General features: G+C 36.8%; 1 protein-coding gene and 1 long non-coding RNA gene across 8 annotated transcripts in view; one reads left to right on the forward strand and one right to left on the reverse strand.

Annotated features, from left to right (window-relative positions):
• The window catches only part of ITCH (itchy E3 ubiquitin protein ligase), a 119,967-nt gene that overhangs the window by 49,806 nt on the left and 44,099 nt on the right, over positions 1-26,062 (reverse strand). For all 6 annotated transcript variants that reach the window (XM_025875839.2, XM_025875840.2, XM_073880532.1 and 3 more), the window contains 4 exons: positions 23,033-23,174; positions 19,527-19,651; positions 17,949-18,086; positions 8,354-8,399 (listed from right to left, as the gene is read on the reverse strand). In XM_025875839.2, coding sequence (XP_025731624.1) covers positions 8,354-8,399; positions 17,949-18,086; positions 19,527-19,651; positions 23,033-23,174 — 451 coding nt within the window. The remainder of the gene's footprint in view (positions 1-8,353; positions 8,400-17,948; positions 18,087-19,526; positions 19,652-23,032; positions 23,175-26,062) is intronic.
• Positions 1-26,062, forward strand: part of LOC141370566 (uncharacterized) — a 70,272-nt gene that overhangs the window by 20,039 nt on the left and 24,171 nt on the right. The window lies entirely within an intron of this gene.

The following is a 26,062-nucleotide window of genomic DNA, read 5'->3' on the forward strand; positions in this document are numbered from 1 at the left end:
AAAAATGAAACTATGAAAACTATTGAAGAAAATGTGAATTAGTGAACTTATTTCTAAATAAATTTAATTATATAGAAATCTAAAACTCTTCTGTATTTTTTAAAATACAGAATTAAAAGGCAAATGACAGATATTTAACAGTATGAAAAACGATAAATTAGGGGTGCCTGGCTGGTGCAGTCAGTTAAGTGTCTGCCTTCAGCTCAGGTCATGATCTCAGGGTCCTAAGATCAAGCCCCGAGTCGGGTTCCCTGTTCAGTGAGGAGCCTGCTTCTCCCTCTCCCTGTGCCACTCCCCCTGCTTGTGCTCTCTTGCACTCTGTCTCTCGAATAAAATCTTAAAAATAAATAAATAAAAACATTTCTCTTAATTTCTGGGACAGTGCTTTTCTAATCTTTTATTCTCACGTCGTCTTCTTTCCATTCACTAAATACAGGTTCCTATGGTTCTGTTCTTGTCTTCCTTTCCTTTTCCAGGAATTTTCCCCTAGAGTCTCAAATTCCATGACTTCAAAGATCATCTCTGAAATGATTCCCAAATCAGAATCGCTCATCTTTGTCTCATTTTCATCCTCTGGTACCAAATTATCAACTAAATGCAGGAGATCTAGAATAACTCTCCAATTCTAAAGCTACTGTTCCTCCCTGTTCTGGTTCTATTGCTATCTTCACGAAAACTTGACTTTTCTTCTCTCCTGTGCCTCCTGACACTGAGTAAAGTCTCACTGATTTCACTTCCACATTCTCTCTCTCCTCTTCAACATTAGTGCCCCAGTTCTAACCCTCCTCCTCTCCTACTGGATTACTGTAACTACTTCCTACCTAGGTCTTCCCACCTTCACTCACCACCATATAATCCAAACTATACATGATTATCAAATGAAGTAATTTTTCAAATGGAGTTCAAATATTTTTAGAGACTTTCCTCTCCACAGAAAGATTCCATGAGCCTATACAGGTATATCTCAACAATACTGGTTCCAGACCACTACATTAATAAGGCAAGTATTAAAGTCAGATTTTTTTGTTTCTCAGTGCATATATGTTTACACTATACCATAGTCTATAAGTGTGCAACAGTATTATGTCTCAAAAAACAATGTACTTACCTTAATGTAAAAATACTTTGTTGCTAAAAAATGCTAACCATCATCCACCCTGAAAGTGATTATAAAGTCTTAATCTTTCTACTGGCTGGAGGGTCTTGCCTTGATGCCGATAGCTGCTGACTGATCAGTGTGGTGGTTCCTGAAGGTTGGGGTGGCTATGGCAATTTTTTTTCCTCTTTTTTTATTATTAACATATAACGTATTATTTGTTTCAGGGGTACAAGTCTGTGATTTATCAGTCTTAAACAATACACAGCACTCCCCACAACACATACCCTCCCCAATGTCCATCACCCAGCCACCCCATCCCTACCACCCCCTCCATTCCAGCAACCCTCTGTTTCCTGAGATGAAGAGTCTCTTACGGTTTGTCTCCCTCTCTGGTTTCATCCTGTTTCATTTTTAACTCTTTCCCCCTATCTGGCTGTGGCAATTTCTTAAGACAACAATGAAGTTTGCTAGAACAATTGATTCTTCCTTTCACAAATGATTTCTCTGTAGCAATGCTGTTTGATATCATTTTACCAAAGTAGAACTTCTTTCAAAATTGGAATCAATCCTCTAAAACCATGCCCCGTTTTATCAACTAAGTTTGTGTAATATTCTACATCTTTTGTTGTCATTTCAACAGTCTGCACAGCATCTTTACCAGGAGTAGATTCGATCTCAAGAGACCCCCTTTCTTTACTCATCCATAAGAAAAACTCCTTGTCTATTTAAGTTTTATCATGAGATTGCAGCAATTCAGTCACATCTTCAGGCTGATTCTAATTCTAGCTCTCTTGCTATTTCCACCACATTTGCAATTACTTCCTCCACTGAAGTCTCAAACCCCTCAAAGTCATCCATGAGGACTGGAATCAATTTCTTTCAAACTTCTGTTAATGTTGATAGTGTGACCTCCATGAATCACAAATGTTCTTAATGGCATTTGAATGTTTAATCCTGTCCAGAGGTTATCAATTTATGTTGCCCAGATCCATCAGAGAAATCACTAACTACAGCAGTCATTAAGAAATACATTAAGAAATATATTTCTTGGGACGCCTGGGTTGCAAGGTAGGTTAAACATCTGACTCTTGGTTTCAGCTCAGGTTGTGATCTCATGTTCATGAAACAGAACCCCCCACTGGGCTCCATGCTCAGCCTGAAGTCTGCTTGAGATTGTTTCCCCCCTGTCTCCACCCTCCTGCTCGTGTGCACTCTCTCTCTCTGAAATAAACAAATCTTAAAAAAAAAAAAAAAAAAGAAATGTATTTCTTAAATAATAAAACCTGAAAAGTCAAAATTACTCCTGGATCCATGGGCTACATAATGGATGCTGTGTTAGCAGGCATGAAAACATTAATCTTGTTGTACATCTCCATTAGAGCTCTTGGGTGACAGGTGCATTGCCAATGAGAGGTAACATTTGCAAGGAATCTTTTTTCTGAGCAGCAGATCTCAAGAATGGGCTTTAAATATTCAATAAACCTTGTAAACAGATGCACTGTCATCCAGGTTTTGTTGTTGTTTACAGAACACAGGCAAAGTAAATTTAGCATAATTCTTAAGGGCCCTAGGATTTTTGGAATGGCCAATGAGCACTGGCTTCAACTTAAAGTCACCAGCTGCATTAGCCCCTAGCAAGAGAGTCAGCCTGCCCTTTGAAGCTCTGAAGCCAGGCACTAACTTCCTTCCAGCTATTAAAGTCTTAGTTGGCATTTTCTTCCAATATAAGCCTGTTTCATCTATGTTGAAAATCTGTTGTTTAGTGTAGCCACTTTCATGAATTAGATTTTCTGGATAACTTGCTGCGGCTTCTACATCAGCACTTGCTGCTTCACTTTGTACTTTTATAATGGATATGGCTCCTTTCCTTAAACCTCATGAACCAACCACCACTCACTTCAAACTTTTCTTCTGCAGCTTCCTCACCTCTCTCAGTCTTCATAGGCTTGAAGAGAGTTAGGGCCTTGCTCTGGATTAAGCTTTGGCTTAAGGGAATGTTGTAGCTGGTTTGATCTTCTATCCAGACTACTAAAATGTTCTCCATATCAACAATAAGGCTGTTTTGCTGTCTTACATTTGTGTATTCACTGAAATAGCACTTTTAATTTCCTTCAAGAACTTTTCCTTTGCACTCACAACTTGACTATTTGGTGCAAGAACCCTAGCTTCTGGCCTATCTTGGCTTTCAAAATGCCTTCCTTGCTAAGCTTAATCATTTCTAGTTTTTGATTTAAAGTGAGAGACATGCAATTCTTCCTTTCACTTGAGTACTTAGAGGCTTGTAGGGTTATTAATTGTCCTAACTGTCATAACTCAGGGAATAAGGAGGCCCAAGGAGAGGAGGAGAGAGAGGGAAAAGCCTGTTGGTGGAGCAGTCAACACACACACAACATTTATAAGTTCACCATCTTATATGGGCACAGTCTGTGGTACCCCAAAACAATTACAATTGTAACATCAAAGATCACTGATCACAGATCACCACTACAAATATTAAAAAAGTCTGAAATAGTGCAAGAATTACCAAAATGTGAGTGACACAAATGAGTGAATGCTGTTAAGAATAACGGTGCTGATAGATTTGATCGTTGCAGGGTTGCCACAACCCTTCAATTTGTGAAAAACAAAATATTTGCAAAGCACAACAAAACGATGTCTGTATTTACAAACCAAAATCTCCATCTGGCCCCAACCTATGTAACATTAAAAATAACTAACATTTATTGAGGGCTAAGCACTTACGTGATTAAAAAAAAAAAAAGTCCCACTTTAGGTCACAGTAAAGCATAACAATTATGAGTTCAGGCTCTGAAGGTCAGGCAATCCCAGGTTCAACTATGCTACCACAACACTAACTCAGCTAAGTTCCCTCCCTTTCTAAGCCTCAGTTTTCTCATCACCCATAAAAATTATACATACCTACCTCCTTCATAAAAATGTTCAAGATTCATTGAAATGACAGGAAACATGCTCAACATACTGCCTGACATATAAGAGGCAATAAATATTAACTGGTTGATTCTACTCTCAAATTCACCATCTGTCAGTTTCCCTTTCAATTACTCTACTTTTAGCTATTTATGCTGTGACTGAAGATTTCCAACAAAACACCCTGTGTTGTTCCCCCTTTCCATAACTGTTTTTCTTCCTTCCACCTAGAACTCCTTCCCCTCTCCAATTCCCCAAAGCATGCAAAGCCAAATTATAATTATGCTTTATGGTCTTAGGTCAAATGCTATTTCTTCCATGAAGCTTTTAAACGTTTTATATACTGATAATAAACATTTTTTAAAAACCCTCATGCATTATTTTCTTATAATAAACAAAAATTTTTAAAAGTTCAACAAAAGAAACAAGATTCAAACTAGTTCTGAAGTAAAAGAGTATGAGATTAAGGCAGAATGACAATTCTGCAAGGCGGGATTTTCAAGAAATAGACTTGGTTACATAACAAAAAATTTCCCATAATATTTTGTTGTAATCTAAGAAATAACTGTATGTCTAACCATAGTGGTTCTCAAAGTATATGGCCTGGTCTAACATCATCAGCATCACCTGGAAAAATGAGCACAAATCTTGAGCCCAAACCTAGACACAGCAAATTGGAAACTGGAGATAAGACACAATCTGTGGTTGAACAAGTCTCCCAGGTGATTCTGATGCACTCAGAAGTTTGAGAAACACAGCCACATTAAATTGCACTGGTGGTTTATTTCAGTTCCTTTAATAAGTGGGTATACAAAACTAAAACCTGAAATGGATTTTGAAAACCAGCATGGAAACCTATATGATATACAGAATTGTCAGTGTAAACTTACCATCACCAACTATCTTTTAAAAGGAATTAGTTACAAAGTATGTGCTTTACTATGGCTTTGTTCCTCTGCTCCACAATCTTACAAACCTCTCCTTATCCATCATACATATATATCTAACTTACACATAAGCTTGGATGTTTATGGACAGGATAAAGAACCCTGGAGAACCAAGATGCTAATACAATAAGGTCATAACAGTCAGGAAGGTACTTCTAATAACAAAATCTTGAATACTAGGCACTGATCATCTTGAACTTCATAAAATGACAGAAGACAACACTGAGAAACATAAAACATCCAGACATCTTACAGAGAAAAGCAGACTAACAACGCTATATTCACAATATACACAGTGCCTGAATTAGGACAAAAAAGTAAAATAACCTAAGGTTGTTTAGTCATCTTCCTAAATGATAACTGGGGCAACGGATTGGAGGAGAGGGTCACAAAGCCCCTGTCCACTGGGTATATATACTGCCCTGCTTTTTAATCTTATAGTTAGGAAGTTTGCAAATAAAAGCAAAAGGGAAAAGCCAGTCGTGGCCATGATTATTGCGGAGTAACATTCAAAATCATTCGACAATTTACAAAATGCTTTTCAAACCCATCACCTCAGGGGTATGCTCTCTGGAATAAAAGCTAATGCAAAAGAATTCATGCTTAACACAAAAGACAGGCTCAAAGATTAGTCTGGCAATCTCAAAAACTTGTAAGACACTATTCCTAAGATTATCTATGACAGTGATTCACTTGGGAAGATGTAAAGCATTGATTAAATAAATGGCATGAAGCTAGGCTCTAGGAATGCCTTTACAAGAAATTTGAAGACAACTAGAGTAGTTTTGTAAAGTATTTTAAGAATGAGATTTGTAGGGGCACCTGGCTGGCTCAGTTAGTAGAGCATGTGACTCTTGATCTCAGGGTTGTAAATTTGAGCCCCACACTGGGTGTAAAGATTACTTAAAAAATTTTTAAAAAAATGACACTTGCAAAAAAAGGAAACAAAATGACAATCTTTCAAGGAGCATACAAAATTCTATCACATTCTCACTAATGGAAAATATGGATTTATTATGCAAAAGAGTTCTCAATTCATGAATGCAAACAAATATTAAAACATTATTATGCAGAAATTTTCAGGAATTCAAAAAACTTCTGTTAAACATATAACTAAAAAGAGGCACAAAAGGCTTATGTTGTCTTCCAGTCTACAGAGATATTTATATAATTTTAAAAACTTTTCTATTGCTTTTTAATCACACTGAACAAGAAAAGCAGTTATTATTTGGGTGCCTGGGTGGCTCAGCTGGTTAAGCATCAGACTCGTGATTCAGCTCAGGTCATGATCTCAGGGTTGTGAGATTGAGCCCTGCATTGCTGGGCTCTACACTGGGCATGGAGCCTGCTTAAAATTCTCTCTCCCTCAGTTCCTCCCACCCTTCTCCCTTAAAAAAATATAATAAATAAAGCAGTTATTAATCCCTGAACAAGATGTTACTAGTCCTTAATATTTCACCTCTTGTGAGATTAGTATGAGAGATGAGTCTTTGTCACAGGAGTGACTCTGAAGGTAGATCTCTATTAGATAAAAGACAATAGCTTTATATACTTTAATTTCCCCAAAGATCTTGCTGAGTTGTCTTTTTCTTTAACTTTTTATTATGAAATTTTCCACAGATCACAAAAGTAGACAGACCTAGTACAACAAACTCAGCTTCAACAACCATCAACATTTTGTTCTACTTGCTCCACCTCTCCTCTCCTGCAACACTTGACGCTGTAATACCTCATCTCTTGGGGTATTTTCCCTTATGTTCTGTGATACTGCTTTTCTATTCTCCTCTGACCACGACTTCTGTGATTCATCATCTTCCTACCCATTGCTTACTCAGTTTCGGAAAAAAAAGAATTCAATGGGATTTTGGAACTCTTTAAGATACATTACTTACTGCTTTAAGACTAGAAGCATTTCCTTTCCTAAGTTTATCTCTGATAATCAGCTTCTAAGATAACTACTAAACACTTAAAAGTTTAAGTTAGGGGGCACCTGGGTGGCTCAGTCCGTTAAGTGGCTGGGCTGACTCTTGATTTTGGCTCAGGTCATGATCTCAGGGTCCTAGGATGGAGCCCTACGTCAGGCTCTGCGCTCAGCTGGGAGTCTGCTTAAGATTTTTTCTCTCTCTCTCTCTCAAATAAATAAATCTTTGAAAAAAATTTTAAAATAAAAGTTTAAGTTAACACAACCCAAGGCATTCAACATTTTTCAGGCCCCAGACCTCAAGGCAGATAGGTACATGAAAGTACTCAATCTATTGGCACCTGGCTGGCTCAGTCAGAAGAGCATTTGACTCTTCATCTGGGCGTCATGAGTTTGGGTACAGAGATTACTAAAAAATAAGTAAATAAACTTAAAAAAAAAAAGTGCTGGGGCGCCTGGGTGGCTCAGTTGGTTAACTGTCTGCCTTGGGCTCAGGTCATGATCTTGTGGTCCTGGGATTGAGCCCGCATCACCGGGCTCCATATTCAGTGGGGCGTCTGCTTGCATCTGCCCTGTGCCCCTCCTTCCTTCCCCCCACACCCCCTGCTCATGCTCGCTCTCTTTCTCTCAAATAAATAAAATCTTAAAAAAAAAAAAAGTGCTGAATCTAGGGTAATAGTGAACAACTGGTACAAATCTCTGTCTGCTCCTTCTAACAAAGGCCCAAAAGATAACATAGATCATGATGACTTTCCCATATACCGAAAGATTATATCCCAGCTTTCCTAGAAAAAAAATTTAACAGTCCAGTGATGGTCCTAGGATTCTGAACTCCCTGCTATTGGAAAAGTGCCACTATATTCACTTTCTACAAGCTGAAGGAAATACTAGCAATTCAGGTATCCCTCGCCTACTCTGGAGAACTGCAGTCATATGAGTTAAGAGTCCTGAAACATTCATAAATATTTCCTTTCTTACCCTGAGTTTTTTTTTAAAAGGTGTTATTTTTTTTTAAACTAATCTCTATACCCAATGTGGGGCTCAAACTCACAACCCTGAGATCGAGAGTTGCATACTCCAGGGGCGCCTGGGTGGCTCAGTCGTTGGGCATCTGCCTTTGGCTCAGGTCATGGTCCCAGGGTCCTGGGATCGAGCCCCGCATTGGACTCCCTGCTCGGCGGGAAGCCTGCTTCTCCCTCCCTCACTCCCCGCTGCTTGTGTTCCCTCTCTCACTGTGTCAAATAAATAAATAAAATCTTAAAAAAAAAAAAAAAGAGTTGCATACTCCAGCCATTGAGCCAGCCAGGAGCCCCTGAGCTCTGAATTTTTTGACCCTTGTTTATTCTTCTAACAGTCTGAACTTTTGTTTTAGTCAAACTAAAATTCTGACTACAATTAATATTCGTTCTCCCTTGTCTCTTCTTATATTCTGTGGTAAAGCAACAAGTGAACTCTTACCTTGTTTCATCCTTGGGTCTGGAGCCATCATCATTCTGTGAAGCACCTTTAACATCAATAAAATTTACACAGAAAATGAAATTCAAAAAGTGGTTTTCACCTTCCTAAACATTAAATCTTGTAGAGAACATACTATAACTTAAATTTCAACATGATAAAAAAAATTTCAACATATTTAAAAGGAAAATGTGATAAATGTTCATGTGACTGAAATTAGAAAAGTTTTACCAAAATGTTGTGTCAATGCTTATTATGTGTAAGAGATGTTAATTAGTCAAGGTACTATTACTCATGTCCTACTTCTGCCTTTTGAAATATGTTTGCTTGATTCTAATTCAAATCTAATACTTCAGCCATCTTTTATATTCCAAGTATCTCACAAAAAATTCTGATCATCATCAGGATGATGGATAAGATTGTGAAAATAAAAAAACTAGTAACATCTCTCTTATGCAAGGGCCTGGCAAACAACTTCAAGAATGGGAAAGGCACCAATTAATTTCAAAGTGGCAAATCAATGTCACAAATTTCACACTTTCTTCCAATTTTATTCATGGAAAATATTCTGAGGATTCAGTAAGGGACTGTGCACTATAAAAGTATTAAAGAGTAGGCATAGTGATTGCAGCAAAAACAGTAAGCAGAGAAGGAAAAACTATAAAATGCCGAAACAAGAATTCAAGCTTAACAGTCTACATCAATGTAGTTAAAGAACAATAGTCCCTAAATACAGTCATAGTTTTAAACAGTAAAATCATCACTATTATTGCTCCAAAGCATAATTAATGGATTAGTTCATTTAAAAAATGCTGAATCACCACTACACTATATCACCTCAGCAAAGCTGGCAGGTATAACATCTTGTCTAGAAATATTACATTAAAAAAAGTGGGGGCATAAAAGATACAGCATAAGGAAATACAGTCAATAGTATTTTACTATTTTGTTACCATACAACAAAATGGTATGGTAACAAAATATCCAGAAAAAAACAAATTTTTGGAGATAAAATAGATTAGTGGTTGCATGGGGTTAGAGGTAAGAACAGAATTTTGTGTAAATAAGTTAAGAGGGATTTTACCAGGAGGATGAAAACATTCTAATCCTGATTTACAGTAATGGCTGGACCACTCAGTTAAATTACTAAAACTCATTAAATTGTGGACTTTCAATGAATGCATTTTATGAAATATAAAATACACTTCAATAAAGCCGTTAAAAATGGTTTTTAAAACATGGTAGAATGAAATGCACTTTAGCTGAAAAGGGCACATTTCAGTTTTACAAGAATTATTTTTATATAGAATATATTCACCTAAAATAGCTGAGACAAATGAAATCAGAAAAGGAAATAAAAATATATGGCATTAGTTACTACAATCAGTCATTTAGTATCCCACTTTTCTCAAAAATTAAGGAAATCATTTGGAATATTCTATTTAAATCTACCAATAAGTGCCACTTCTAAACTTCTTTTATTACACAGAAGCATAGTATTTTAATCACAAGGACTCTGAGGCCAGACTGCCTGGTCTGTATCATAGCTTCATCATGTACTAACTTCATGACCTTAGAAAAGTACACTTGATTCTCCTGTGACTTTTACCTCACATATAAAATGGGAAGAATAAGGACACCTACTTCATAGAATAGTGGCGAGGATTAAGCAGAAATATTTAGAACAGTGCCCAGCACACAGCACTCCATAAATATTAGCTATTACTGTTTCTCAAAATTTACATTTCATCAGTATGTACAGACAAGGGCCATTTTTGTTCAGTCTTTTATTTCACTTCAATACAGAGGTGAAGCCATAACTATGAAATGTATGGCATAAATTAAATACACCTAATCCTGTGTTTCCAGAGAATAGTTTTGTTTTTGTTCTTTTTTTTTAAAGATTTTTTTTTAATTTATTTATTTGACAGAGAGCAAGACAGCAAGAGAGGGAACACAAGCAGGGGGAGTGGGAGAGGGAGAAGCAGGCTTCCTGCCAAGCAGGGAACCCAATGCGGGGCTCGATCCCAGGACCCTGGGATCATGACCTGAGCTGAAGGCAGACACTTAACAACTGAGCCACCCAGGCACCCCAAGAATAGTTTTTTTTAAGAGACACAAAATATCTGACATTTATACAATGAATGTCCAAGAAGGAAACAATGATCATACTTAAAAGTTTGCATTTTATAAATGTATTGTTCTTTTAAAGTATTCCTGCTCCAAATTTCCTCAACAAAAAATGGTATTTCTAAATGCACACATTTTACCCACAGGACACTTTGGAGGAAGATCTACAAAGATCTCTTCTATTCAGGGAGCTACTCAAAAGGGCTTTCCTGCCACAAAAGAATAGCTGGTAGATGAAGCAATTTAACACACTGCTCTATTTCCTGAGTGCCTAGCAATCTTAAAAGCAAAACAAACAAACAAGTGAACAGATACTAGAGCCGGAAGAGGGTGCAGGAAGCAAATATGAAAAAAAAAAAAGTTATCCTGATGGCTATTATCAGCTCTGAGATGGATCAGAAACAAAGGCTTGGGATCCTGTAAAGGAGCTCAAGTGTTCCCAGGTATGTAGCATACCCTGGCACTAGCAGAAGCAAAAGAAACTTTCTCTGGGGCAATTAATCCCCAATTTAGGCCCCTGATTCCCAAAGACTACAATAAAAAATAAACTGGCAATCAAAGAGTAGCAAAAACATAAAAACATATCCCCAAAGATTTCTGATATTGGAATTTCTGTGTGTGTGTGTGTGTGTGTGTGTGTGTGTGTGTGTGTGTATACTGGAATCCTCAAATGGAGAATATAAAAAAAACTGTATCAAAAGAAAATTAACAAGCAAAAAAACAAGAAACTATCAAACAAGCACCAGCAATTCCATTCCTAGAAATATACCCAAGGGAAATGAAAACATGTGCACAAAGAAACTTGCACACAAATGTTTATAGCATCATTATTTATGACTCATTAAAGGCAAAAGGTGGAAAATTTTAAGTCACATGTCCACCAATGGAAGAAAGGATAAACAAACTGTGGCATATACTATTCAGCTGCAAAAAAAAAAAAGGAAGAACTGATACATGCTTCAACTTGGATAAACCTCGAAAACAACATGCTAAGAATCCAGACACAAAAGGTCACGTACTCTCTGAGAAACAAACTGAGGGTCCCGGGGGGGGGCGGGGATGGGTTAGCCTGGTGATGGGTATTAAGAAGGACATGTACTGCATGGAGCACTGGGTGTCATATACAAACAATGAATCATGGAACACTACATCAAAAACTAATGATGTATGGTGATTAACATAAAAAAAAAAGTCACGTACCGTATGATTCCTTCTTTATAATATACCCAGAATAGGCAAATCCACAGAGACAGAAAGCAGATTAGTGTTTACCAGGTGATTGGGGGGGGAGGGGGGAACGGGAAGTGATTATAGAATGGACAATGGTTCATTTTTCTGGGGTGATGACAAAGTTTTGAAATTAGAAGTGGTAGGTACTATCATTATGAATATACTAAATGCCACTGAATTGTATATTTTATGAGGTTAATTGTATGTTGTGTAAATTTCACCTCAATTAAAAGAATCACAACAAAAACGGTCATACTTGATGAAAAAATAAGTGCTGTAAAGCTGAAAATGCACGTATCAATATGTACCAACAATTCCAGGTTGTATGTACCAACCCTGCACAGACTCTTCGACCTGTGTACCAGGAGACATATAAATGTATAAATGCAGAAAATAGTCAATCTATGACTGTCCATAATGGCAAAAAACTGGAAAGAAACCAAATGTCTTTTGACATAAAAATGGATAAATTGTGGTATATTCACCTAACATTATTATACAGCAATGAAATTAAGTTACAGATACAGTAATACGGATAAATCTTAAAAGGCAAAATCTATTTTCACAGAGCTCAAGAAAAAGAGAAAGTAATACACTGTTTAGGGACATGCATATGTATTAAAAAATATTTTTAGGGGCACCTGGCTGGCTTAGTCAGATTACTTAAAAATAATAAAAAATCTTAAAATTTTTTTAAACAAGGATGTGATAAAATCAAAATTCAGAGGAGTGATTATCTGTAGGGGAAAGATAAGGAATGCTACAGGGAGGAAAATACAGGTGGATGCAATGATGTTGTTAATATTCTAATTTCTAAGCTGTGTGGCAGTTCATGTGTGCATAATCTCTATTATGCGAGTTTATATATCACACATAAGAATATATGTTATATATTATATGTTACATATGAGAATATAAATTGAAGGGCTTTGTAAATTGTAAAAATGGATGAAAAATACAGCAAAATGTTACTCTAAACCAACAATGATCACATTATAGCCTTAATACTTGGATTTTTTTGTTTTGTTTTTCAGGATTTCAAATATTTTACTATAGGAAAAAACTTAGGAAAAGGATAATATCCTTTTCTGGTTTTATATTTGATAAACAAGTATTTATTAAGCATCTACTTGTGTCAGTCCTTCTAGACACTGGGAAAACATTCAGGGAAACAGAAAAACAACCCCTATCCTCATGGAGCTCACACTAAACTAAATATATTAAAGTTACATATAATGTAAAATATAATAGAAGGCAGAAATAGGATAGGAAATAGAATTTTTCTATGGAGAAAAGTGAGACAGGACTTGATGAGAGGGCCGTTGAAACATTAGACAGATGGCTGGGAAAGACCTCGCAGAGAGGGTGACGTCCAAGTTAATCACATAGAATACTGAAGGAAGAGAGCTCAAGCCGACGGAAGGAAACTGTAATGGCCCTAAAGCAGGCGTGTTCCTGGAGTGTTCAAGAAACCACAAGGAGAGTGGTGTCACTCAAGAAAATTGCGTAAGAGAATAAGAGATTAAGCCATCAATGTAGAAGAGCTTTGGATGTGGGGCCACATAGGTCTTAGAGACTTTTAAGGTGCTATAGAAAATCACTGGGAGCTTGGGGCAGGTATCTGACAAGGTCTGTCTCATGTTTTCACAAAACTACTCTGGCTGTGTATTAAAAAAAAAAAAAGACCAAGGGAGAATAGGGGGTGGACATCACTCTCCAGCCTTCTTTTCCTGCTCTGTGCCCCACAGGGGTAACTGTAGGACATATATTAACCACTAATTGGCTTCTTTGGCTCTGGCTTGCATTGGGTTTAGCTAATGAGACACATGGGAGATTGGGAGGAGACTAAGATATATCTCTTAACTGCCCGGCTAGCTCAGTCGGTAGAGCATGAGACTCTTAAGATATATCTCTTTATTACCCTCTTCTGCTGTTTCAATGCTTGGATTTTAAAGGAGAACTAGTGGAAAGTTTTCTTGGCTTCTTGAGGAGGGCAAACTCATTAATGTTCTGAGCATACATAGAAAAACAGTCAAAGATAAGTCAAGTAAGTTTCCCTCCATAAAATCATTAGTTTGTGCCCAGATCCCACTGAGATCTAGTAATTTCAAATAATATTTGGGAAAGCAAAAAATTTAAGCTACTTTCTTAGAATTTATTATACTGATAAGGAAACATTATAGATATATTCATATAAAAATCGCTATTTATATTAAAATTAAAAGGAACCACAAAAAAAACTAGAGTCTAACACAAGAAAGTAAGATAAAGTCAAAATGGAATGGAACACACAATAAGAAGCAAAGGTCAGGGCGCCTGGGTGGCTCAGTCGGTTAAGCATCTCCCTTCAGCTCAGGTCATGATCCCAGGGTCCTGGGATCCAGCCCTGCATCCGGCTCCCTGCTCAGCAGGAAGCCTGCTTCTCCCTCTCCCACTCCCCCTGCTTGTGTTCCCTCTCTTGTGTCTCTCTCTCTGTCAAATAAATAAATAAATAAAATCTTAAAAAAAAAAAGAACCAAAGTTCGCATGTGCTGAAAAACCTATCCCTAAAATAATTTTAAATACATCAAGAGTATACATGGTAAAGAATAAAGATCTTTACAAGAGTATGCTCCTTATTTATAATCATGAATTTAGAAGTAAAATATATTATTTGTCTTCAGGAAAAATAATGTCTTTGACAGTAATACTTTTCAGTGGTATATTTGGGAAGACAGGTGTTAAATTAATAATTTACCACCACAACCCAAGAGGTAAAAATAGATGAATGGAAAGTACTTGCAGATATGAACAACTGCCCACACTCAATTTGTTAATTTAGATCTGAGTGCTAAAACAGTTAAGTCTATCTAACTAAAGGATTCTTCCCAGAGATGCATAAAAACCTACTAACTCTGTACTTAAGTAGAGGAAAACACCAGAGCAAATTATGAAGTTATTTTCTAAACCAGAGAAATAAGAAAGAAAATGTGACAACTACAACTAACACTCATTTGCATATTAAACTTGTTTTCTGAGCCAGGGCAGGGGGTGGGAAAGTAGAGTGGGGATTGAAAGTTCTCTAGTTTTCAAATATAGCTTGAAGATAAGTGGGAAGAAAAAACAAACATGCTGAGTAAATTTTGTCTCACTTGAAAAAGGTTTACTTATGTAACTGCCATTTTTAGAAAATGTATCCACCAGGGGGGCCTGGGTGGTGTAGTTGATTAAGCATCCAACTCTTGGCTTTGACTTAGGTTGTGATCTCAGGGTCGAGAGATGGGGCTCTGGGGTCGGTGCGAATTCTGCTTGAGACTCTCTCCCCCTCTGCCCTTCCTCCCCCTGCTAAATAAAAAAAATAATAAGCCTTCAAAAAAATCTGAAAAACTAAAAAAAAAGAAAAAAATGTACCCACAAAAAAGAATGAACCAAAAATTTCTAAGTACCCAAAGAGATAATACTGTCCCATCAGGAAAACCAACTTTCATAGTATATTTAAATATACAGCAAGCTATTATTTGGTGACTTTTAATACTAAAATTCAGACAGTGATTTCTTTTCATAAGTATCATTTAAAACTTAACCAAAAATATTTACATCTACAAGAACAAATTTCTCCTAGAAACCATCCTACATGTTCTTCCACAAAACAACTTCTAACTGAGGCTCCTGGCTGACTCAATCACAGCTAATAGAGCATGTGACTCTTGATCTCAGGGTTGTAAGTTCAAGCCCCAGGTGGGTGTACACATTAAAAATAAAATCTTTCTTTAAAAAAACAAACAAACTTCTGACTAACATCCTTAGGGAAAAAACATCTAAAAATCTTTAACAACAGAAAATTATTGGAATACAAAAGCAATGTCCCTCATCCCCCCAGTTCTTATCCAACCAAACAACTGCAGGTGCTAGAAATTCAATTTTTGTATGAAACTCTAATTTTCATTTCTAGCCTGTAGTTAAAGTTACAGAAATGGAACCAAAGAACAATACAAGTGTAGTTCCCACCACACATGCTTGTGAATCGAACTGGATTTTGTTTGCTTACAACTCATGATTTGATTCAAAGTTTCTAGGTTTTTAAGAATGAAACCAGTAATATAGTGGAAAGAATAGGAAACATCAGTAAATATTTGTGTCTCAGTCTTGACTCTGCATCATAGCAGTTGGTATGATATTGGACTTACTATTTGAATTATCAGAACCTCACTTACCTTATATGCAAAATACAGGTTATGCCTTGCAAATCTATGATGGTTCAATGAGTATATATATATAAACACACCAACATAGGGGTTGGCACACGGCAAGCATTAAAAAAATGGCAGCTATTTTATCTGGCAACCACTGTGACTTTCTAGTTAAAAACCTCTCTCTACTTCAAAGTATCAGGTTAAAGTCTATCAATTATTTTCCTACTTGAGTGGAAAATTGGTGACACAGAAATGTTCACTTCTGTGGGCAATAAACAGTAAAGTGTTAAGTATAAATATGCAGTTTAGATTCTACTCTGAAAAATGAAGACTAACATGATTTGTTAATCATTAAATATTATGCATTAGAAATAGTTTCAACTTGTAGGGTGTAAAAACTTGGGAAGCTATAAATACTGAGTTTAGAACAATTTAACAATGAAATTTAACTTATATATTATCTTCCAGAATTCTAATTTATAGAAAAATCTGACCAAAGTTCCTGTGAATGGTAATCAATTAAAATGAACTCATCAACTCTGAAGTAGTACAGTATGACCATTTCAGAAATTTCTCTCCACCCTCATTAACCTCAAAGAACCAATCTGGAAGATACACTGGAACTATCTTGAAGGTCCTGCTATTAAAAAAGAGCATTAGGGGCACCTGGGTGGCTCAGATGGTTAAACGTCTGCCTTGAGCTCAGGTCATGATTCCAGGGTCCTGGGATCAAGCCCCGCATCAGGCTCCCTGCTCAGCGGGGGGCCTGCTTCTCCCCTTCCCTCTGCTTCTCCCCCTGCTCATATTCTCTCTCTATCTCTGTGTCTCGAATGAGTAAATTAAAAAAAAAACTTTAAAAAAAATTAAAAAGAGCATTAAATTGGGGCACCTGGGTGGCTCAGATGGTTAAGCATCTGCCTTCGGTTCAGGTCACGGTCCTGGGGTCCTGGGATCAAGCCCCGCATCGGGCTCCCTGCTTGGCAGGGAGCCTGCTTCGGTTCAGGTCACGGTCCTGGGGTCCTGGGATCAAGCCCTGCATCGGGCTCCCTGCTTGGCAGGGAGCCTGCTTCTCTCTCTCCCTCTGTCCCTATCCCCCTGCTCATGCTCTTTCTCTAGCTCTCTGTCTCAAATGAATAAATAAAATCTTAAAAAAAAAAAAAAGTCGTAAGTTAAAGAGGTAGGAAGTCTTCCAAATCAGAAACAGAAGAATAGTAACACCTGACAACTGCTAAATGTTTCTAAATAATGCAGTTTCTAAATAAACAAAAACTTCGTCAGACTAATCAAGGAAACCATTAATCTGCTCTTTGTCTTGGGGCCTCTAAGTTTCACTTGAAATCTACATTTCAAGTGAAAATACACTTAGCACATTAGGAAGTGATGAAGTATCTAAAAGGAATCCACTAAGTAGTTTTATTAAGCATGCTAGCTATACAGGCACTAATTCAGGTGCCAAACTTCTTTCAACTACAGTTCATGTTTCATGTTTATTATTCCCTTTAACAAAAACTAGTAAATCATAAACTGTAAGATATATTGGCATACATATAATGAATTGATTCTGTTATTATTGTAACACAAAGACACCTTTAAAAATGTAAACTACAGAAATGGCAAAGGAATGGCAAATGGAGTTCAGCTTGTATTGGCAGTCTGGTACAGTACTAAATAGCATTACCAAGTACTAAGCAGGATTTCAAGTCAAATTTAAACTCAACCAGATACTGCTACAGGCAAACTATGTCTGCCATTGGCACTGGAGAGGATGTGGCATCATAAGCCACATTAACTCTCATCACTGGCCTACAAAATAAATACTTTATAAATCAATTCATTACACAGTCAGCTCTGATTCAACTTTTATGTGGCTGGCTTTTCAACTTATAGAAAAATGTTTTATTCACAGAAACAATGCACTAAAAGGAAAATGATTAAAATTATCAATGTCTCTTTTTAAAAAGGAAATAATTTAAGATGAAAAAGAATAGCAATAATTACATCAGCATTCTTTGGTAGCTACTGTAAGAAGAATCATTAAAGAGCCTATACAAAAAGTGATTACTTACTTTCTGAACATGTAGTTTCACCATTGGTAACAACTTCAGACTCCAACTGCAGCCCATCAAGACAAACTGACAAGTCTCCTATTGTCTCTGTTGGCTCTTTGTCACCTACAAGCTGTAAAGTCACAACTACTTCCTCAACTGTAAAATACAATTACAGAACAAAATGGTCACTTTTTTAAAGTCATCTTAACTGTTAAAAACAATGTCAGAAAAACTTAATATTTATGTGTTTATCAATTGTTTTTAGTATACTTCATTGAGGCCTTTTGACACAAAACATTTTAAAAAATTTGCTAATGCTTAATACCCATAATGTAAAATACTAACTAGCTCAATCATCTGTTATATTCATTCCATCCTTGCATAAAATATGCCAGCAGGATTATTCAGCAACATATGCCTGAATTTTATTGAGTGAAAACATGTAACTTAAGAATGGGTTTTATCTCGGAGTGCCTGAGCTGCTCAAGTGGTCAAGCTTTCGACTCTTGATCTCAGCTACGGTCTCAAGCTCAGGGTCCTGAATTCAAGCCCTGTGATGGGCTCCACGCTGGGCGTGGAACCTACTTAAAAAAAAAAAAAAGAATGGATTATATCTCTTAAATATTAAACAAGATTTAGGAAGTATGTTTTAGATAGTCAAGGGGTAGAAAAATATGTTGTTGTTTTTTTAAATGTTTTTTTAAAAGATTTTATTTATTTATTTGACAGAGAGAGACACAGTGAGAGAGGGAACACAAGCAGAGGGAGAGGGACAGGGAGAGGTAGAAGCAGGCTTCCCGCGGAGCAGGGGGCCCGATGTGGGGATCGATTCCAGGACCCTGGGATCATGACCTGAGCCAAAGGCAGACGTTTAACGACTGAGCCACCCAGGTGCCCCAAAAATATCTATATTTTAAAATCATGATATTAATCAAAACAAACATGTTTCAAGCTTATTATATCTATATGTTATACACACACACACGCACACACACACAAAACCATAGCCACCTAAAATTAGGAAATTTTAAAAATAAGTATTTGAAAAGAAAATCTGCCAAAATATTAACCCTATTTGTCTCTGAAATGGGATTACATTTTTCCTTCACCTCTGCTCTATATTTTTTAGTTTTCCATAATTGAGCATGTTGTATTTTAATAAGTACCTATTTGTTAAATTTATTAAAAATATTGCGTCAAGGGCCCCTGGGTGGCTCAGTTGGTTAAGCAACTGCCTTCGGCTCAGGTCATGATCCTGGAGTCCTGGGATCGAGTCCCACATTGGGCTCCCTGCTCAGCGGGGAGTCTGCTTCTCCCTCTGACCCTCTTCCCTCTCGTGCTATCATTCTCTCTCTCTCAAATAAATAATAAAATCTTTAAAAAAATAAATAAATAAAAATATTGGGTCAAAATGAATGGCTAAACCAAGGTTACTCAGAATGCTTTAATAGTTCAAGATTCTTCTCCTTATTAATATTATAACCAAGTAAATTTAAAAACAAATAATGAACATAGTCATTCTATGTCTTTTACACATGAATTTTATATAGAAAAACAAATAGCCCAGCACAATTTCTGTTACTTTTATATACATACGTTTCATGTTGTTTGACTTTAAGGTTTCAAAGATATCTAATGCAGCAGTTCCCAACAAAACATCAGATTTCAGTGTCTGGTGACTCCACACACGAAAATGTAATTTACTCACAGGGGTGACGATACTAAAAGTAAAGAAAGGTAAAAAATATGTATTATTTTCATTAAAATATCACAATGGGATCCTAAATAAATTACAATTAAATTTTAATGTCTAAAATCTTTTAACTGTAGACCTTATAGCTTACTGTACAACCAATATTGCCCATTTTCTATAATCTTATGGAAAACATCTGAATGTTACATGCTCACATCATCATTTTCATTTGTAGTTGAACTACAGGGGCAACTTCATGCATGTATCATCAATAAAAGTAAAACTGCTTATCATGCTACAAACTGTTAGAAATCTAGTTTTACTTTAGTAAAAAGTTAATTTACCTTTATAAAAAAGTTAATTTATAAATTAAATCCTTATTTTAGGTCAGGTAGTATAGTAAGCCTGACGTTATATCATTTAATCTTCACAGCAACCCCAAGAGATGGGAATTACAACCTGCATTTTCAGATATAGAAATTGCTATTCAGAGAAGTTAAGCAAATGCCCAGCATCGCACAGCTAACTAGTCAGTGGCAGGCTGTAATTTGAACAAAGGTCTGGCATTAAAATTTGTATTGAAAAGTTCCTCAGTCTTGAGAAAAAAAAGAAACAAAAAAGTTCTTCAGTCGGCTACATGATTTGAGGATTATATTAGATACCCCAAGTTTCACACTGCTAGAAGTAAAGTATCCATGATAACTGTCAAATATAGACTCACTCACACCTTGCCAAATGCCAATAAAGAATACTATCTGGGTGCACCTAGGTGGCTCAGTCCTTCTAAAAGGTGATCAAATCTGGGACAAATAAACACTTTCTCAGAAGTCTACCTATGCGTATTCCCCTCATCATCATATTTCCACCACCATTTTATTTTTTTAAGATTTTATTTATTTATTTGATAGAGAGAGACACAGAGAGGAAACACAAGCAGGGGGAGTGGAGAGGGAGAAGCAGGCTTCCTGCCGAGCAGGGAGCCTGATGCAGGGCTCGATCCCAGGACCCCGGGATCATGACCTGAGCCGAAGGCAGACGCTTAACGACTGAGCCACCCAGGCGCCCCTCCACCACCATTTTAACAAACTAAAAAATTTTCATCTTAACACTGCCTCTTCTTTTGGGGGATGGGGAAGGAGAATGTATTCTTTCTCTTTAAAATTCTCAGATGTTATATTCAGAACATATAGTACATATCAAGAAAACACTTCTCCATTAGGTATCTGGGAAATCATAATGGGGATAGAATAAAAGAAATTATTACTTTTACTTCAGTTTGCGAGAGGATAAAGTATACTGTCAAAGATGGTCTTACCTAAATTATTTCAATTCAATTCTAGAGAGAATGCCTGCAATGGAAGCCATGTTAAAATTGCAGACCAATCTGTTGCAACTTAAAAATTCAAAACTTGAGCTGTGTTCCCCCAAACATCTGGGTTCAACAAGAGCACTATCATAAGGGGCTACAAGGAGAGTTTCTTTTTTCTTAACTTTTAAACCACTAAGGAATTCACATCATTATCAGCTTAAGAGCCTCCAAGTGCACATCTAGTGAGCACAGTCAGTAGCTGGAAGAAACTAGATGAGTATTCTTCAGTCAATACTCAATTATTCTGCTCAACATCTCTAGTCGTTATGGAGGCTGTGAACTTTTACAGATTTCATTTGCTTTTCTAAAAAAAATTTTACTCATATAATTTAAAACTTAGAGACAATCTCTAACGGATCGTTAATTAAAAACAAAGACTAAGAACATTGTTGAAGTAAATACAGATGAGAAACATTAGAATGACACTTCTTAAATTTCACTCATTTGCTCAAAATCATAAAGTACATCAAGATACCCTAGAAATCCAAAATTCATGTTAAAGAACAATTTAGGTATATCCAATTTGTTTCGTCATTTATTAGGAATACTATACACATAAGCATGTATTGTATGAAGAGCATATAGTTTCAAATATCTTATCTCACCATTTAGAAACAAAACTTTTCTTTAGTCACTGGTTTATTTCTCTAGGGGGAAAAAATGCAAGAATTCCAAATGTTAGCTAATAAAAAACAATTTTTGTGTATTTGATGTGGTAATAACCAATGATATTTTGAACTACATTTTAATATAGTTGGTCCCCAAACTAAATATGCTGTATTATTTTGAAATCCATTTGTTGATAAATCATGTTTTCTTCCATTTTAGTAAAAACATTAAAATTAATCTATAATTCTCTTCAGTGAACATACAATACCAACACATGGGGCTTTGTCAGTAAGTTTTAAAAAATTGAGCTATCTGCTACTTCTGTGAATTCATTCCACAGATAAAAACACCAACATACAGACACAGGCACATGGATGTATAATACAATGCTGTGTAATAACATTAAAAACCAAGTGATAACAGGGAACTAGTAAAATAAATGATAGTCCATTCTTAATAAGGAATATTATGTAACTAAATAAGGTAATGTTAGATCTATATGTATACAGCTAGAGAGATAACCATACTAGGTAAAGTATAAAAACAGAGTTCTAGAATAAATGTATAATTTCTTTTAAAGGAAGAAAACCCCTGTGTAGGTTTCTGTGTGGGCATTGTAATTAAAAACACAAAAACAGGGGTGCCTGGGTGGCTCAGTCATTAAGCATCTGCCTTCGGCTCAGGTCATGATCCCAGGGTCCTGGGATCGAGCCCCGCATCGGGCTCCTTGCTCCATGGGAAGCCTGCTTCTCCCTCTCTCACTCCCCCTGCTTGTGTTCCCTCTCTCGCTGTGTCTTTCTCTGTCAAGTAAATAAATAAAATCTTTAAAAAAAAATTAAAATTAAAAAAAAACACAAAAACAAAACTATTTTTAAAAACTAAACTAAAAAATAAAGTGAGCAGGACACCTGGATGGCTCAGCCGATTAATCTAAGTGTCTGCCTTTAGCTCAGGTCATGTCCTCAGGGTCGTGGGATCCAGCCCCTCATCTCAGGCTCCCTGCTCAGCGGGAAGTCTGCATCTCTGTCTCCCTCTCCCTCTGCCCCTCCCCCCTGCCCATGTGAGTTCTCGCTCACTCTCTCAAATAAATAAATAAATAAATAAATAAATAAGAATAAAGTGAGCTACTGATAGCTCTAAATTAAGGAAAGAGCTGCTAAGAATCTTTCTAGGCCCATGACCATGGGCTCTCCAGATACTGTTCAGTAGCAATAATGATACCATCATCAACTGAACTAGAGAAGGTAAAGGAGAGATTGGAAAAATAAATATCTAAAGAGAAACAAAAAGGGGACTAAAGAAAGGAGTCTTAGGAATAGGGGAGAAAGAAAAAATGAAAGAGGAGGAGGAGCAAAGAAAAATTTTTTAAAGCTTCATTTCTATTCACCTACAAAACTAAATATACATTATAGAAAATACTTTCAAACCTACACTGTAAGGGGTTGCTTCCATTTGGGACTGTTCGTATTGTTGCATTTTTCTGTCTTCTTTGACTGTCCGTCTACTGTGACTTCCACATAAGGACTTGGTCCAAACCAATTCTTTTTATTTTCTTTAAGTTTCGCTGAAATGACTAGGCAAAAGAAAAGGGAAAATATTTAAATATTCGAGATGTTAGTTCATCCTTCAAATCAACTTAATTTCATAAAGGTTACACAGAACATTATTACTTTTACTCAGAGAGGCAGTTTTGCTCTAAAATATTTACTAATTTTATTCAGTCATGACCTTTGTATTTCCTTCCAACCTAGTAAATAAACATAGTACTTCCCCCATATCATGCACCCAAATTACTATTAATATACTCCCAATGTTGGTATCAATAGTCTCAGAACTCTAATGTCAATTAAAAAGTACAACAAACCTGGTCAACAAATATTTGAATGCCTACCATGTGCCAGATATTGCTCTAAACTGTAAATAGAGTAGTTTACAGTATAGAAAAGGCTCTGGCTCCAGGGAGATAATATCCCAGTTAGAGAAAGTCCATGTGCTGAAAAACAGGCTAACATGGCAGATTATGACTTGGTAGTAAGGAAGGCCTCGGAGGAAGCACTTTTAAGCAAACATCTGAACGACAAGGAGTTAGCCATGAGAAGAGCAGTGGGAAGAGCATTCCAGAGAGAAGCAAAAAAACTTGGCATATCTGAGGAAACTATAGCAAACAGGGAAGTATGGTAAATGAGGTGAGATCACATTTAGCTTTGTAAGCCCAGACAAGGACTTTGGATTTTATTCTAAGCATGCTGGAAAGCCACCAGAGGAAGAGGGTTACAAACTAGGATTATTTTTTAGCATCTCATATATCTCATATTAGTAAGAGCTTCCTACAAAGTGCATCTTAAGATATTGATTCCATCATCTTCACCCTTGAATTAGTCAGTTTTGCCAAAAAATAACCTTGTCCAAGCCCCTTGGACAGTGGAACAACTAGATTTGAATCTAGCAGAGCACCTCATGGTTCCCACAAATGAGAACTCACTGCTTCCCAATAAATGAGGTGATCACAGCCATGTAAATATTCTACTACCTGGATATCTATTCTAGCAGCAAAGCACAGAGAATGCCAGTGCCTATCAAGGTTAAGGGACCCTTGGAGTTGCTAGAGGAGCCTGTATAGCAGCTACCCAAGAAGCTCAATACATAGTTCAAAGCACAGACAGTCCTGTCCCAGGTAGCAGCCATGAATCTCTTGACTTCTCAAGTACCACATACTTCTGTCCTTTGGTACTTACATGCCTTTTTTTGGTAGCATGCAAGCCAGCTACAGGGTTAGTACTCCAACAATGTATACACATTCTATAAATTAGAGTTTCATCATTGTTTTGGAATACTTGGTATAATAAAGTTCAATCACAGATTTGAAATCAATATGCAGTACCAAAAAAAGTATTTGTCAAAGAAAGAAAAAGAGCTGTAAGACGTATTACTGAAGTAGGCAATAAGGAGACCTGAGGAATTTTAAGTAAAAGAGTGCCATTCAACAAATTTACTGAGTGCCTACTACATATATCAGGTATTATCTGGGGCACTGAGAATACAGTTATGATCAGACTAATACTCAAAGATCATTCTATTGCTGTGGGAAAAATGAAAGGGAAACAAAAGTAGGAGTTAAGAGGCTACTAGAGTCATCTAATCAAGAGATGACAGTGGTTTGGACGAGGATGGTGAACATGGATATGGGGAGGAATAAATCTTTTCTAAGGAGAACCAACAGGATTAGATTACATGAGGAAGTTGGGAAAAGAAGCAAGGATAACTCTCAGGTTTCCAGCATGAATAAGTGGATGGAAGACAGTATCATTTAATAAGATGGAAAAGATCTGGGAAACAAGTTTGAGGGGGTGGCATGGGCAAGAAGAAATCAAGAGTATTATACTGAATGAATAAATTTGAGATATGTGTGAGACATCTAGACATAAACACTGAGAAGTCTTTTTCAGAATGGAAAATATTCAAGTGGGGACCAGACCTATCTCTGATTAATATGTACTATAAACCTCTAATACTTAATACAGACCAAAATTCAATCATAGGATTGCCACAGAAAAAATATAAACCCTTTATTTTTAATACATTTCTGGTGTGAGAAAAGGTGAAAGAGCCTAAACAATTATTCAAAGCCCACCATTGTATTTCAGGGGCTCTTATGATCCTCTGAAACTGATTAAACCTAGAACAAAGCAATGTAGGCCTGACAGGAAGGAAATGATCTGCCCTCAGGGGTTTTTTTTGGATTCAAACTTTTGGGGCGCCTGGGTGGCTCAGTCAGTTAAGCGTCTGCTTTTGGCTTGGAGGCTCAGGTCATGATCCGGGAGTTTTGGGATGGAGCCCCGCCCCACACTAGGCTCTCTGCTGGGCGGGGAGCCTGCTTCTCCCTTTTCCTCTGCCTGCAGCTCCCCCAGCTTGTGTGCGAGCGCCCACTCACTTTCTATCAAATAAATAAAATCTTGGGGGGGGGAAAAGTATTCAAACTTTGAAGGTTATTTTGCCACATAATCCCACCCAACCCCACTAGAACCATTTTAGGACACTTTAAATGGGAAAATAAAAAGGGTAAAGGAAACTAACACCAACTATAAGTGTTTGCTATGTGTCTAGACGTAAACATTGTCATTTCAATACTCAAGACTATTCTGTGAGATAGATACTATCATCTTATTTTTACACATAAAAAGACAAACTCAAAAGAACTTAAAAGTTTGCCCAAGGGTCACTTGTAAAGCCTGAACAAGAGATATTAAGTGCTCAAATCTCAGTTTAGAATGCATAAAACTTTTGTTATAGTCCTAATATTTGAAAATAGATCACTTACTACTGCCTGTAATTTAAATTCCTATAGTAAATTAGAAGAATAAAAACGGGGGGCACCTGGTGGCTCAGTCGTTAAGCGTCTGCCTTCAGTTCAGGTCATGATCTCAGGGTCCTGGGATTGAGCCCCGCATTGGGCTCCCTGCT

The sequence above is a fragment of the Callorhinus ursinus genome, unplaced genomic scaffold (genome assembly GCF_003265705.2).
Source record: "Callorhinus ursinus isolate GAN/ISIS: 27379988/994484 unplaced genomic scaffold, GSC_fseal_2.0 scaffold38, whole genome shotgun sequence".
Taxonomy (NCBI): Eukaryota; Metazoa; Chordata; class Mammalia; order Carnivora; family Otariidae; genus Callorhinus; species Callorhinus ursinus.